The sequence below is a fragment of the Myotis brandtii genome, unplaced genomic scaffold, assembly GCF_000412655.1.
Source record: "Myotis brandtii unplaced genomic scaffold, ASM41265v1 scaffold126, whole genome shotgun sequence".
NCBI classification, from domain to species: domain Eukaryota; kingdom Metazoa; phylum Chordata; class Mammalia; order Chiroptera; family Vespertilionidae; genus Myotis; species Myotis brandtii.
In genome coordinates, this window is record NW_005354425.1 from 311,986 (window position 1) to 326,614 (window position 14,629).

Here is a 14,629-nt window from a genome sequence, read left to right on the forward strand (position 1 = left end):
ATTTTGTAATATTTTTCACATTTTAAATTGGTACAGAAAATGCAAAATTACTTGCAATCATGATCAGAACTGTGTAAGCACGGTGTCTCTATTTGTCAGCAATTGGAATGGAATATGCACGAGAAGTGGCATTGTGGATGATTTTCTTTGCAAGTATTTAATCTCGCCTATGTTCTCACAATAAAATGCAAAGCTAACGACACATAACGCACATAGCTTTTCAAGCTATCCTCTAAAGAAAAGGAACCTCGGAGAGCTGACATTAAAAAAAAAGGTGTAAAATCCATTACAAACCTAAGTCCCTCCCAAAGAACACCGCATTGTCGTGCTGCTCAGAAATTCAGGGGAAAGCGTCAGAGGAGTCATTGCAGCCAACAATCACCTGAGGTCGTCTTCCAGAGATTCAATGGAAACATGTTCCAGAACCTCTGAGAATCTTCCAAAATTTACTTCCCGTAGTCCCCTCCCTCCGCTAGTCACCGTAGTGCGTCAAAGGCCCGTAGTCGTCATAGAAGGGGGAAATGTACATCGCGCGATATTTGGTCACGGGATTTGGAAGTTAGGGATCACACGCAGCGCATGCGCACTGGCTCGCTACCGCCGGGCTGCACGCGGGTAGGTAGGCAGGAACTCAGAGGAGGGGGAGCAGAGCGTGCTGGTGTCTTTCCCCCTCCTCCCCGCGCTGAGCGTGGGTCTGCGGGTGGCTGGAAGTGTGGAGCGCGGGGCCTGGCTCGGCGTCTCCGACGCGCGTGGACTGCATTGGGCGCCCTCCTGCTCCTCCACGAGTTGGAGTGCAGCAGGCGCGCGCCCTGGCATCGGGACCTGAGCTCCTTTTCCTCTTTAGCATTCGCCCTCCAAGCACACACCCTAGTCCCCTGAGAGTTAGTCTTCGCGCCACGGCGCGCCCCTCTTCACCCGGCCCCTCCCACCGGCCCCCGATCCAACTCGCTCCAGGTCCGTAGTTGGCTTCATCCCTGGTGGCCCTGCTTGGGGGCGGAGAAGATGGCTGGCGGACGTCTGCTGTTGGGGGGCGACTTCCTGTCGCCGCCGCCGCTGCTCCCCCTCCCGCCGCCGCCGCCCCCGCCTGATCCAGTGCTGGAGCAGTGGCGCTATAGCCACGAAAGTGACTGGCAGTGGGCTCTGCGACGCAGCTTCATCTGTCGGCACCTGCACAGCTATCCCGGGGCTGCCCTCGACCAGCTCTTAGCGCTCTCCGCCGCCTGGACCAACCACGTTTTCCTGGGCTGCAGGTGAGGAAGGTGCGCGGATCCGGTTAAGGAACAGGGGTAGGGGAACGGTGATGGGGATTGGGACAGGGACTGGGGCAGGATACAGACGAGGGTTTAGAGGCTGGAGATTTGGAAATGCTGGAGGACACTGTTGTCCTGGGGAGGGGGTTGGCCGAGTGAGGTGGCAGGGGATGATGACATAACGGCTAGAAGGGTGCGGGGGGTCGCGGGAGAAACCCCTCCAAGACCAGGAATGGAGATAGAGGTGTGCTTGGAAGAGGAATCATCACCATTATAGAGGTGAACATTGTAGTGATGGTTCTGGAGGGCGTGGGAAATGACAAATAGCAGAACCTGAGACCTGCGTAGGACCTTCCAAGGATGCGGTATCCGCAGAGAACATCCTACAGTCGCGGTTTCTAGGGTCCGCGGGGGTGGGGGCGCTGCGGTTCTAATCCTGGTCTCCTGACCACTGTCTTTCCAGCCCCATTAAATAAAACAACATCCCCCCCAGCTGGGTTTTACTGTCTCCTCCTGGAAAGGCGGTTTGTATGAGGTGTCTCAGCCGCAGGGTCCGCCTTGCTTGTAGATTTGCGCATAATATGTGTGGAAGCAAACAAAGAAATGGATATATCTACTATAAAAATGGATTGCCCTCCTTTCACCTTAATTATGATCAGAAGGATTAACATTTAGCATTGGGTGAGATTTTAGGTGTGCTTTTATGTGTGTGTGTTTGCCCCTCCCCCCTTTTCTAAAACCTAGTGCGCATTCTGAACAGGCCTCTTTGAAAGCTCTTTGCATTTGATGGAGACTGGAGACTGCAGTATGGTTCCAACGCATTTTTTTTAAACAGGACTACTTGGACCTCTGTATTTCAGAACCCCCAACTTGGTCTTATATTAGACTAATCATTCCTTTGATCGATTGAGAGGCTTTTTTTGACTCTTGCCTCACAGTGAATTTTTTATTAGCAAAGGATGAGATATTCTGGAAAATTATCAGATAAAATTCAGTCAATTCAGGTCCAGAAATGACTAACAGATACAGAAAAATAGGATTGTCCCCCTTACCCTTAATTGTTGAACATGGTATTCAGTGTGATACTTTGAACTCATCACAAAAATTAATGTGTTTTTTTTAATCTTCTCTAGGTTAGTTTAATTTCTGCCTCCAGAGATAATGATTATTTCACTGGAGGAGCTGGTTACAACTGGGGAAGCCTCAGTTATTAATCAAGTCAGAAAAATCTAATTGACCTTCATTTAATAATGTTGTTTTTGCAGTTAAAAATGTACCTTTATCATAGATCTTAATATTACAGAAGGCCATGGGGAATCTGAATCCTAAAAAATATCTTACATGGTAGGATAATATCTATCCTTTGTGTTAATAAACCTTACCTTCCCACTAGAATGTAAGCTCCTTTGGGGAAAGGGTTTATGGTTTCTTGTTCACACCTTTATTCTCAGTGCCTAGAAGAGTGCCTTCTGTGTAATGGCTGCTCAATAAATGGATAAATATAGGTTTATAATGTACAAAATATTTTAAAATTTATGTATCTCACTTAATACAACAGCTTTGGGAATTAGGTGGTGTCTCATTTTTTACAGCTGAATCAATGGAGGCCAAGAAGTTAAGTGACTTTTCCAAGGTCCCACAGTCTTCTGATACTCTTTCTACTGAGATACAGCTGCTATATTTGGGAAGGATGGACCAGGAATGAAAGCAAGTAACTGACACACACAGACCACCTCATTATTATGCCTCAGGATTTCATTCCAAAAACAGCAGCCTTATACATAAGGAGGGCATTAAAAACACAAGCCAGGCCAATGGTAGTCAGTGTTAAAAGCTCAAGCTTTCAGAGTATTTTATATGTGTATGTGCACTTGCCAAAGCACATCACCTGTGTATAGTATATATACTATAGTCACCATGTGACATAAGTCAGTTCAGTCAACACAAGTTGCCATAACATTATCAAATAGCATAACAACCCTAGCTGGTTAGAGCAACTGGTTAGAGCATAGGTGGGCTGAAGGGTCCTGGGTTCAATTCTCGTCAAGGGCATGTACCTTGGTTGCAGGCTCCATCCATGGCCCCTCCTCATGCAGGAGGCAACCAATCAATAAAAAACATTGATGTGTCTCTCACATCGATGTTTCTGTCTCCCTTCCTTCCACTCTTTTTAAAAATGGAAAAATATCCTCAGATGAGGATTATCAAAAAACAAAAGCAAAAAAAAAAAACACACCAAAAAATATACCATAACAGAAAAGTAATGTTTGCATTATATCTAGTTTAGATATAGGAAAAAGAAGAGGCAATAAAGAATTTTGGGAGCTAGGAACCAAGTGCAGTCTTCCACTTTAGGCAGGCTTTATGTTAGCTGTCATCTTCAGGTGGAGAAAATCTATGTACTTGTTAATGTTGATGTTGGCAGAGCTCTTGTTTTATGGTCTTTTTTTTGTGACAGAAGACTCTTCTTTCTCAAGGGAACTGCAGAATACAGGGCGAAAGCGCCTATTCTAAACTTTACAGTCCACCCTTGACTTTTAGAACAGGTTGTTAACAGTAGCAAGAAGGGAACTTGTTGCATTTTTTTCCCCATCTAGCAGGACTTTTTGTATTGTTTCAGTTCTAGGTATCAACTGTATCAACTCCTAGGTCAAGGATATCTTGAAAATTTCTTAATTATAAGACCAAGCCAGGAGGGGTTCAAATGTGCAGGAAGGCAAAACATGTTTCATTTTTTTGGTGGTAATGATTTTCAAGGTACAAGTTTGAATACTGTATCTCTTTAACTCTAACAGTGGTTCTCAAATATAGGCAGGCATCAGAATCACCAGTCAGGCCTCTTAAAACACAGATTGCTGGGCCCCATCCCCAGGGTTTCTGATTCAATAGGTCTGAGGTGTGGCCCCAGAATTTCAGAATTTGCATTTCTAACAAGTTGCAGGTAATGCTGATGATCAAGTGATGCCATCCAGAGATTACACTATGAGAGCCACTGCTTTATTATAAAGGATAAAATAAAACAATGTTTTCCAGTCTGCCTTTTCATCATTTTTCCATCATGGTCTAGGCCAGTGGTTCTCAACCTTCCTAATGCCACGACCCTTTAATACAGTTCCTCATGTTGTGGTGACCCCCCACCATAAAATTATTTTCGTTGCTACTTCATAACTGTAATTTTGCTACTGTTATGAATCGTAATGTAAATACCTGATATGCAGGATGTATTTTCATTGTTACAAATTGAACATAATTAAAGCATAGTGATTAATCACAAAAACAATATGTAATTATATATGTGTTTTCCAATGGTCTTAGGAGACTCCTGTGAAAGGGTCGTTCGACCCCCAAAGGGGTCACGACCCACAGGTTGAGAACCACTGGTCTAGGCAATTAGGAAGCTCAAAATAGCTGAAATTATTTCTGTTTCATAAAAGAAAACAATCTGTCAAGAACTTTTTTCTGCAAGCCATTTCTAAAATATATCTTGCGCCCTAGCCGGTTTGGCTCAGTGGATAGAGCATTGGCCTGGGGACCAAAGGAACCTGGGTTTGATTCCGGTCAAGGGCACGTACTGTACCTTGGTTGCAGGCTCTTACCTGGCCTGGGTCCTGGTTGGGGCACATGCAGGAGGCAACCAAACACATTGATGTTTCTCTCTGTCTTTCCTCTCTTCCACTCCTCCTAAAAATCAATGGAAAAATATCCTCAGTTGAGGATTGACCAAAAAAAAAAATCTTGTGGCTAATGAAAAGTTACATCTGTAGCACTTAAATAATTATTCATATGAATGCCTAGGGCTCTGCATAATATGTACTTAAATTGTGGATAAATGTATATGTATTTAATGAAGCAGAATGTTTGGTTAACTGGAGCATTCAGTTTTCCAATCATTCTTCATCGACAGGATTAGAATCAGAATTCTGGCCTATTGATCTTTGATGTGATATTAATTAATCAGGAAGATATATCTTAAAATGCAACCAGCTTTTCCACCTTGATTATTTGTCTCTTCCTTGTTGATGTGAGGCTGTTGCAGATGCCAATGGGCTCATGCTGTAAAACTAACTTTGCCCACAGTAGGTAGAGGGCATCAGTCACCACTAATGAAGTGGAAGTGTGTTCAAAAGATTTATCAATAATCTGGTTGTTTGTTATTCACATATGTTAGGAGTCTTATGAATGGTTTTGAATAAATCCTATATAATAAAAGGCTCGTATGCAAATTGACTGAACGGTGGAAAGACTGGTCGCTATGATGTGCACTGACCACCAGGGGGCAGACGCTCAATGCAGGAGCTGCCCTCTGGAGGTCAGTGTGCTCCCACAGGGGGAGCACCACTCAGCCACAAGCCAGGGGGAGCAGGCCTAAGCCATCAATTGGACATCCCCCGAGGGCTCCCAGACTGTGAGAGGGCACAGGCAGGGCTGAGGGACCTCCCCCCACCCCCCTCCCCCATGCACGAATTTTGTGCACCGGGCCTTTAGTAATTTTATAATTGGCCATCTTAATCTTTGCTGAGTTTTCAAACTTCAGCTTTCTTACTTGGATTTAGTAGACCCGGTTTAATATATTAAAAAAAAATTAAAGCATCTATTACTGAATATTTATTAAATTTCAGGTGCCATTATATATCATAAATATGCACCTACATGTACCTGTTTTTGTTCAAGAATGTAAGTTCATGAACTCAGATGTTTTTTGTCCATTAGAAATCATCTTTTATGTGCTAGGCATGGTGGGACAGTTGAATAGCATCCTGATTTCCAAAAGCTTGGTACATAATAAGCTACCTTTGAAAACCCTAAAGACCTGCTGGAGATTTTCCAGAGTGGCCAGACTGTTTTACATTCCCACCAGCGATGTGTAAGTGATCCAGGTTCTTTGCATCCTTGCCAGCATTGGGTGTTGCCGCTATTTTTTATTTTAGCCATTGTGATAAGTGTGTAGTCATATCTTGTTGTGGTTTTAAATTGCATTTCTCTGGTGGTTAATGATGTTTTCAATGTGCTTATATGCAATCTGTATTTCCTGTTTGGTAAAATGTTCTGTTCATATCTTTTGTTTGTTTTTAAATATGATTTTTTTTACTGTTGTGTTTTGAGAGGCATCTCTATTAGATACTAGTTTTTTTTTTGTTTGTTTTGTTTTGTTTTGAAATATATTTATTGATTTCAGAGAGGAAGGGAGGAGGGAGAGAGAGAAACATCCATGATGAGAGAGAATCATTGATCAGCTGCCTCCTGCACGCCCCCCACTGGGGATCAAGCCTGCAACCCAGGCATGTGCCCTTGGTTGGAATCGAACCCGGGATCTTTCAGTCCGAAGGCTGACGCTCTATCCACTGAGCCAAGCCGGCTAGGGCTAGATACTAGTTTTTTTGTCAAGTGTGTGGCTTGCAAATATTTCTCCCAGTTTGTAGCTTTTCATCCTCTTAACAAGGTCTTTTGAGAGCAAACGTTTTTAATTTTGATGAAGTGCATTTTATCAGCTATTCCTTTTATGGATCATGCTTTTGGTGTCAAGTATAAGAACTGTTTGCCTGGCCCAGATCCTGAAGATTTTCTCCCGTGTTTTTTTTTTTGTACAACTTTTATAGGTTTACATTTTACATTGAGGTCTGTGATGCACTTTGAATTAATCTTTGTATAAAGTTTGAGGTGTAGGTTGAGGTTTTGTTTGTTGCCTGTGGATGCCCACTTGCTCCAGTACCATATGTTGAAAAGGCTGTCCTTCCTCTGTTGAACTGCTTTTGCAGTGTTGTTAACAATCAGTTGAGCATGTTTGTGCGGGTCTATTTCTGGGTTTTTCCCCATCAACTTTTCACCTAATAGGCTTAGCAGCCATTGATGATCATTTATTATTGCATTATGGGTTGCAAAATGGTAGTAGTCTTTCATTCCTACACTTAATAGCTGGGCTGCTTCTGTAACAGAGATTTTCTTCATCAACTCTTTAGTTGCTCTGAGGTATAATTTATATGGAAAATGCCAAATAAATACTTGGTTTCTTCCTTAATATTACCCATTTTTGGAATAATGACTTGATTTCCTACCATCCTCCAAAGGTGACCAATAATGAGTTTGTAAGTACCTTTTTGAGCTAATGGATTTTTAACATATTTGATGTGTCTCAATCCACTGCTATTATTGTTCTTATTGATACTCAAGTTGGCTTATTTTGCCAGTGGGAGGCTATTCAAGTTGGCTTCTGAGTCCACTTGATCTAATTCCTGAAGTCTTTGACAGCTTCCTTGTTTTCAGGCACAAGAATATCTGCCAGGTTCATCTTATACATTTCTTGCCCCAGACTTGGAATCAGCCATTTCTCTAAGGACTCTGATTCTTTTTCATGGAAATGATAGAGATCACAATCTGGATGTTAACAACCCAGCAGCTCTTAACACTCTTAGTACTTTGATAAATATATCAATGTAATTATTTGCATATAATATACATATATGATAGAGGAAAAATAAATCATGAATTTATATGGATACTTTCAATTCAAACTTAAAGATAAGGTATTGGCTTACACTTTTTTCTTTTATTGATTTCAGAGAGGGAGGGAGAGATAGAAACATCAATGATGAGAGAGAATCACTGATCAGTTGCTTCCTGCATGCCCCACACCGGGGATGATTGAGCCTACCTGGGCATGTGTCCTGACTGGGAATTGAACCATGACCTCCTGGTTCATAGGTCAGTGCTCAACCACTGAGCCACACCAGCAGGGCTTACATTTCTTTTTTTAAAAGAACTTAAATTTTTATTTTTCAATTATAGTTTATATTCAGTATTTTTATTTTTATTTTTTTTATTTCAGAGAGGACGGGGGGCGGGGAGAGAGAGATCAATGATGAGAGAGAATCATTGATTGACTGCCTCCTGCACGCCCCACCCTGGGGGTGGAGCCTACAACCCAGTCATGTGCTGTGACTTGGAATTGAACCTTGACCTTCTGGGTCATAGGTTGATGCTCAAGCACTGAGTCATGCTGGCCGGGCACATTTAGTATTATTTTGTATTAGTTTTAGGTGTATAGCATAGTGGTTAAACAGTCATGTACTTTATAAAGTGTTCCCCCAAATATTTCAAGTACTCACCTGGCACCATACATAGTTATTGCATTTTCTATGCTGTACTTTACATTCCCATGACTATTTTGTAACTACAATTTGTACTTCTCAATCCCTTCATCCTCCTTCACCCAGTTCCCAAACGCCCTTCCCTTTTGGCAACCAACAGTCCACTCAGTGTGTCTGTGAGTCTGTTTCAATTTTGTTTGTTCATTTATCTTGTTTTTTATACTCCACATATAAGTGAAATCTTACGGTATTTGTCTTTCTCTGTCTGACTTACTTCACTTAGCATAATACCCTCTAGGTCCATCCATCCTATCACAAATGGTAAACTTTTAATTCTTTTTATGGATGAGTGATATTCATTGTATATACAGGGTGTCCCAAAAAATGTATACATACTTTAACAGCTCATAGCTCAATTTTGAAAATGAAATGCATTTTAATAAACACTGCCTTAATAATTATTCAAAGTGTGCGTATACATTTTTGAGGACATCCTATATATATATTTACCACCACTTCTTTTATCCATTCTTCTATTGATGGGCATTTAGGTTGTTTCCATATCTTGGTTATTGTAAATAACGCTACAATGAACATAAGGGTGCATATATTCTTTTGAATTAGTGTTTTAGATTTCTTTGGGTGTATTCCCAGAAGTGGAATTGCTGGGTCATAAGGCAGTTACATATTTAGGTTTTTGTTTTTGTTTGTTTGTTTTTAATATATTTTTATTTCAGAGAGGAAGGGAGAGGGAGAGAGAGATAGAAACATCAATGATGAGAGAGAATCATCTTTCGGATGCCTCCTGCATGCCCCCCACTGGGGATCAAGCCCGCAAGTGCCCTGACGAGGAATTGAATCATGACCTCCAGGTTCATAGGTCGACGCTCAACCACTAAGCCACACCGGCCAGGCACATTTTTAGTTTTTTGAGGACCCTCCATACTGTTTCCCATAGTGGCTGCACCAATTTGCATCCCCACCAACAGTGCAAGAGGGTTCCCTTTTCTCCACATCCTTGCCAGCGCTTGTTTGTGGATTCATTGATGATATTGGCTTAAATTTCTTGATTATATGCTTATATGGCTTGAAATGACAGTACCATAATTACTCATTTGATAGGTAAGTATTTTAGGGCAGATTCTTCAGTTTTATAGCCAAGATACTCTGTTAAAAATGTCCCTTGGGAACAATTATAAAATTGGCTCATTTAGAAGCTTTTTGAAAAACTACATTCTTATCTGTTTTAATGGTAGATTATATTAATTTAAATAGGTATAGCCCACGCTTGATGGAAAAAATTCTCCAAATGGCTGAAGGTATTGATATTGGGGAGATGCCTTCATATGATCTGATGCTGTCCAAACCTTCTAAGGGTCATAAACGTCACCTCTCAACATATGATGGTGAGTATACTTGTTTCTGGAAAATGGGATTTGAAGAAACGACATGGCCTTTTTTTTTTAAAACAATATGAGTGGTATAACATTCATGACATTGGATCTTACACAAATGTAAAAAAAAAATTTAACTTCTGGTTATGCACAGTTGGGTTTTTTTTTTTTTTTGAGGATGCTAAATAGAACTGAAGACTAAGAATACTGAAGTCACACTATAATGCTATCCTTAAAGTCCATGCCATGAACCTCCCTCTAAATAGAAAAACCTTATACTCTGATCATTTGAGCATCTAAGTAACTAAATCCTCTTGGATGGGTCCAAGATGGACCAGCTTTCTACTGAATACTGTTGTAGGGAGGAAGCTCTAGTGTCTGGTATAGCTTCATCAGAGTTCTTCCATAGCTTTAAATTTGATATACCTCATAAAACATTAGTTTCCAGCTGTTGCTTGTTCTAGAAATAAAACGTAGCAAACACTCTTTGGTGCATAACAGGTCAGAACTAAGATTTTGAAGTTGAAAACCTTTTGGATCTTTTGAGAATTATTTTTATTTAAGTTTTAGTCACAACTACGTGTAAAGCGCCATCACAGAGTCACTCACCTCTGACACAAAAGAGAGAAGCTTTGTAAATGCCTCTGGTCATCATCTGTGTTGCAGCAGAGCCATCTGTTCCATTTGCAGTCCTTAAGAAGGGAGCTTTTCAGCACAGGTGGTATGGGATTAATACTGGAACAACTTCTTAGTCTGTACACATCTCCTGTGCTTTAACTTATTAGATGCAAAGACAACTAACATTGTGCATGGCGGTGACCTGCATACTTGATTCAATGGCATATTTTCTATCAAGTTCCTTCCCTTACACACAAAAGGACAGGAATCATCCCCACTTATGCTGGAACCTTAAGTTGCTATTTGACTGCTGTCACCTCAATGATCTGAAGTTTTTGTGATAGAAAGTATCTTGTACCAACAATGCAGCTTGCAAATAATACAGTTGGTACTGTTTTCCTGCTTGGTTCTTTTGAAATATTCCCTCTTTAATGAATTGTAAATTTCACTCATTCTATAGGTCAAAATCCTCCTAAAAAGCAAGCCGGTTCCAAATTCCATGTGAGACCTCGTTTTGAGCCTGTACATTTTGTAGCTAGTAGTTCAAAAGATTTTGAAAGACAGGAAGATCCTTATGGCTCTCAAACAAAAGAGGTAAATGAACAAACACATTTTGCCAGAATGCCAAGAAACATCTACCAAGATTATACTCAAGACTCTTTCAGTGCACAAGATGGGAATTCTCAGTATTGTGATTCAGCAGGATTTCTTTTCACAAAAGACCAGCCTGTAACATCCAACATGTATTTTGACCGTGGGAACCCTGCCCCAAGCAGCACAGCACAGCAGGCAAACTTGCAGTCAGCTCCTGAGCCTTCACTATCACAGACATTTCCTGAGTCAGTGGTAGCCGAGAAGCAATATTTTATTGAAAAATTAACAGCAACCATCTGGAGCAATCTTTCTAATCCAGAGATGACTTCCGGATCTGATAAAATTAATTATACATACATGTTAACTCGTTGTATTCAGGCATGTAAGACAAATCCCGAGTATATATATGTTCCTTTAAAAGAAATCCCCCCTGCTGACATCCCCAAAAATAAAAAACTTCTGACAGATGGTTATGCTTGTGAAGTTAGATGCCAAAATATCTACTTAACTACAGGGTATGCTGGCAGCAAGAATGGGTCCAGGGATCGAGCTACTGAGCTAGCTGTAAAACTCTTGCAGAAGCGTATTGAAGTTAGGGTTATCCGGCGGAAATTCAAACACACATTTGGAGAGGACCTTGTGGTGTGTCAGATTGGCATGCCTTCGTATGACTTTCCTCCAGCTCTGAAGCCGCCAGAAGAGCTGGTGGTGCTGGCTAAGGATGCCTCTGGGCAGCCAATTTATAATGCTTCTGCCAAACACTGGACCAATTTTGTCCTTACAGAAAATGCAAACGATGCTATTGGTATCCTTAACAATTCCGCCTCATTCAACAAAATGTCAGTTGAATACAAATATGAGATGATGCCAAACCGCACATGGCGTTGTCGGGTGTTTTTGCAAGATCATTGCTTAGCTGAAGGTTATGGGACCAAAAAAACAAGTAAACATGCAGCTGCTGATGAGGCTTTGAAAATCCTTCAAAAAACACAACCCACTTACCCATCTGTCAAAAGTTCACAATGCCAAGCAGGCTCTTCACCCAAGGGATCTGGCAAGAAGAAAGATATAAAGGATCTTGTAGTTTATGAGAATTCTTCAAATCCTGTGTGCACGATGAACGACACAGCTCAGTTTAACCGAATGACAGTTGAATACGTCTATGAAAGAATGACAGGCCTCCGATGGAAATGCAAGGTGATTCTGGAGAGTGAAGTCATTGCAGAAGCAGTTGGGGTGAAGAAAACTGTCAAATACGAAGCTGCTGGGGAAGCTGTGAAAATCCTCAAGAAGACCCAGCCGACTGTCATTAACAACTTGAAGAAAGGAGCTATTGAAGATGTGATTTCAAGAAATGAAATTCAGGGCCGCTCAGCAGAGGAGGCTTACAAGCAACAAATCAAAGAAGATAACATAGGGAATCAGCTGCTGAGAAAGATGGGTTGGACGGGTGGTGGTTTAGGTAAATCTGGTGAGGGCATTCGGGAGCCAATCTCTGTCAAAGAGCAGCATAAGCGGGAAGGGCTTGGTCTTGATGTAGAAAGGGTAAATAAAATTGCCAAGAGAGATATTGAACAGATCATCAGAAACTACGCCCGCTCCGAGAGCCACAGCGATTTGACTTTCTCTACAGAGCTGACTAACGACGAGCGGAAGCAAATACATCAAATCGCCCAGAAGTATGGTCTTAAAAGTAAGTCTCATGGGGTAGGCCATGACAGGTACCTGGTGGTAGGTAGAAAAAGACGGAAGGAAGACCTACTAGATCAGCTCAAACAGGAAGGCCAAGTGGGGCATTATGAGCTTGTGATGCCTCAAGCAAATTGAGATCTTACTAATTTATTTTATAAATGCCTAATGAGGCATATCTGTGAATTAAAGAAATGCTACATGTTCCAGTTGCAGAGTATATTCATTCTTAAGATGTTTCACCTTGTTCATTTCATATAGAGCTTTATTAGATATTGGAACCTGAAAAAGTATGTCCACTTGTATTAGCTTAATCCAGCAGATGCTTTTGTGCAGTTACCATTTGTGTCTTTGATATTGCTGTGTCCCTCAGATTTTAGTAGTTTGTACAAAGCAAGAGCGCATATCCAAATGAAATTTCACCCTGAGAAAGAAATTCCCATCTTGAAGGGCATAGCACAGCAACCTGCAACAATATGTGAAGTTGATATTAACTACAATAAAACTTAATTCCAGACTTAAAATGTCAGATCATTTTGTATTATCTATTTTCATCTTTGTGTGAATCCAGTTATAGAATGTTTAACAGTAACTTGTGCTGTACGTGTAAATGTCCTTATCGACTAAATGATGTAAAACTTTCTTAAAATGAATTTAGTGTTCGCTTATTTATAACTTCTACCATGTGGTTTTCAGCATATTGGAAGTGTGTATTGTACCTTGTGATATATCAGTTTTAACAAATTCTAGTCTTCATGCTGAACGAGCACTACTTGAGAGAGCACTTGAAAACTTTCAGAGACTTTGGTTTAACCTGAAGAAAGGAAGCTGGAACTGTTTGTTCTTGGTGCCTTGCAGAGACTCACAGCAACTCTCCATTGTAGCTTTCACGCAGTTTGGATGTACAGCGCATCCAGGGCGGCCAGAGCTGTAGTAGAACTTGGTAAAAGACTGAAGATACCTTGGTGCTTTGATGAAAAGGTCTGTTGGCTGGTCACTCTCTCAAAAAGCTTATTAAGCTCAAAAGCCAACTTTGTAACATATTTAAAACAGCTATTTTTCGCTTATTTCTGGAATGTAAAAAGAAAGTATATAAAAAGAATGTGTGTGCTTCCTGAATAAAAAGGAGCCAAAGTTGATCAAAATGGTGGTGTGCTTATTTCTGGGCAGTAGCCTAGTAGCGACACTTTGGGGATCTGGAGAGGGGAAGTGGTGTTTGCACAAAGTATTTCAACACCAGAGCACATGTGGATGAACGTAATGACTTAGCAGAGAGGAACGGCTCATCAGTCACTCATGTTTTTCCTATGGACCAATATGCTGGCTGCAACCAAATCTCAGGTTGTTTAATTTTATGTTTTTGTATCTCAGATAAATCAAGTATTAATATTCACACTACTAATATTCAGAAGTGAATATTAATGTTAAACACCTCCAATGAAATATTTAGCATAATTAGGTTTGCAGTATCTTAAAACATTCAGCACCATGCTTGACATGTAACTGCCCCACAATAAACAGAAATTTCTTTTCTCCTTTTTTATATTTGACATTAAGAAGCTGTCCGTTGTAGTTAAATCAATATTTTAAAAATATAAAGGGATTAACTTTTATACCTGGATCTCTTAACTTTTAGTCACCTACAATGATTGACACAGTATATGATACTTGCTTTCCACTAAGTCTCTGCCTAGTGTGTGTGGCCCTTTCCTAATGTTGGTAGGAAGAGAAGTGAGGTGTGCATTTTATTTGGCACTTAATGTTTTAACAATGGTAAAGGGAACTAAGCTAAAATGTTTATAGTTTTGTTTTTTTTACCTACAAGGCTCATACCAACCTTGAGAAGCTATGGTTCAATTGGTGAGTTAGGGATTAAGGCATGTAAAAATTCATTTCTCTCTACATTTCTTTCCTCTTCCCAAAATTATTTTTTTGGGGGGAGGAGTAGGGGAATTTTACATATAAATCTGGCTTATTTAGATAAGTTCAACAGTGCAAA

General features: G+C 40.7%; 1 protein-coding gene across 3 annotated transcripts; it reads left to right on the forward strand.

The window, feature by feature from the left end:
* Positions 1 to 594: 594 nt before the first annotated feature.
* On the forward strand, positions 595 to 13,775 carry NKRF (NFKB repressing factor). 3 transcript variants are annotated; one of them, XM_005859438.2, is made up of 4 exons: positions 1,165 to 1,250; positions 2,843 to 2,957; positions 9,611 to 9,741; positions 10,808 to 13,775. In XM_005859438.2, exons 3-4 carry the CDS (start codon positions 9,627 to 9,629, stop codon positions 12,766 to 12,768), a joined length of 2,076 nt encoding a protein of 691 aa, XP_005859500.1. In that variant the 5' UTR covers positions 1,165 to 1,250; positions 2,843 to 2,957; positions 9,611 to 9,626; the 3' UTR covers positions 12,769 to 13,775. The 3 variants fall into 3 exon arrangements, with proteins under 3 accessions (XP_005859499.1, XP_005859500.1, XP_005859501.1); XM_005859437.2 differs by lacking the exon at positions 2,843 to 2,957 and having other exon boundaries at positions 595 to 1,250; XM_005859439.2 differs by lacking the exon at positions 2,843 to 2,957 and having other exon boundaries at positions 1,197 to 1,259.
* The last annotated feature ends 854 nt before the right edge of the window (positions 13,776 to 14,629 follow it).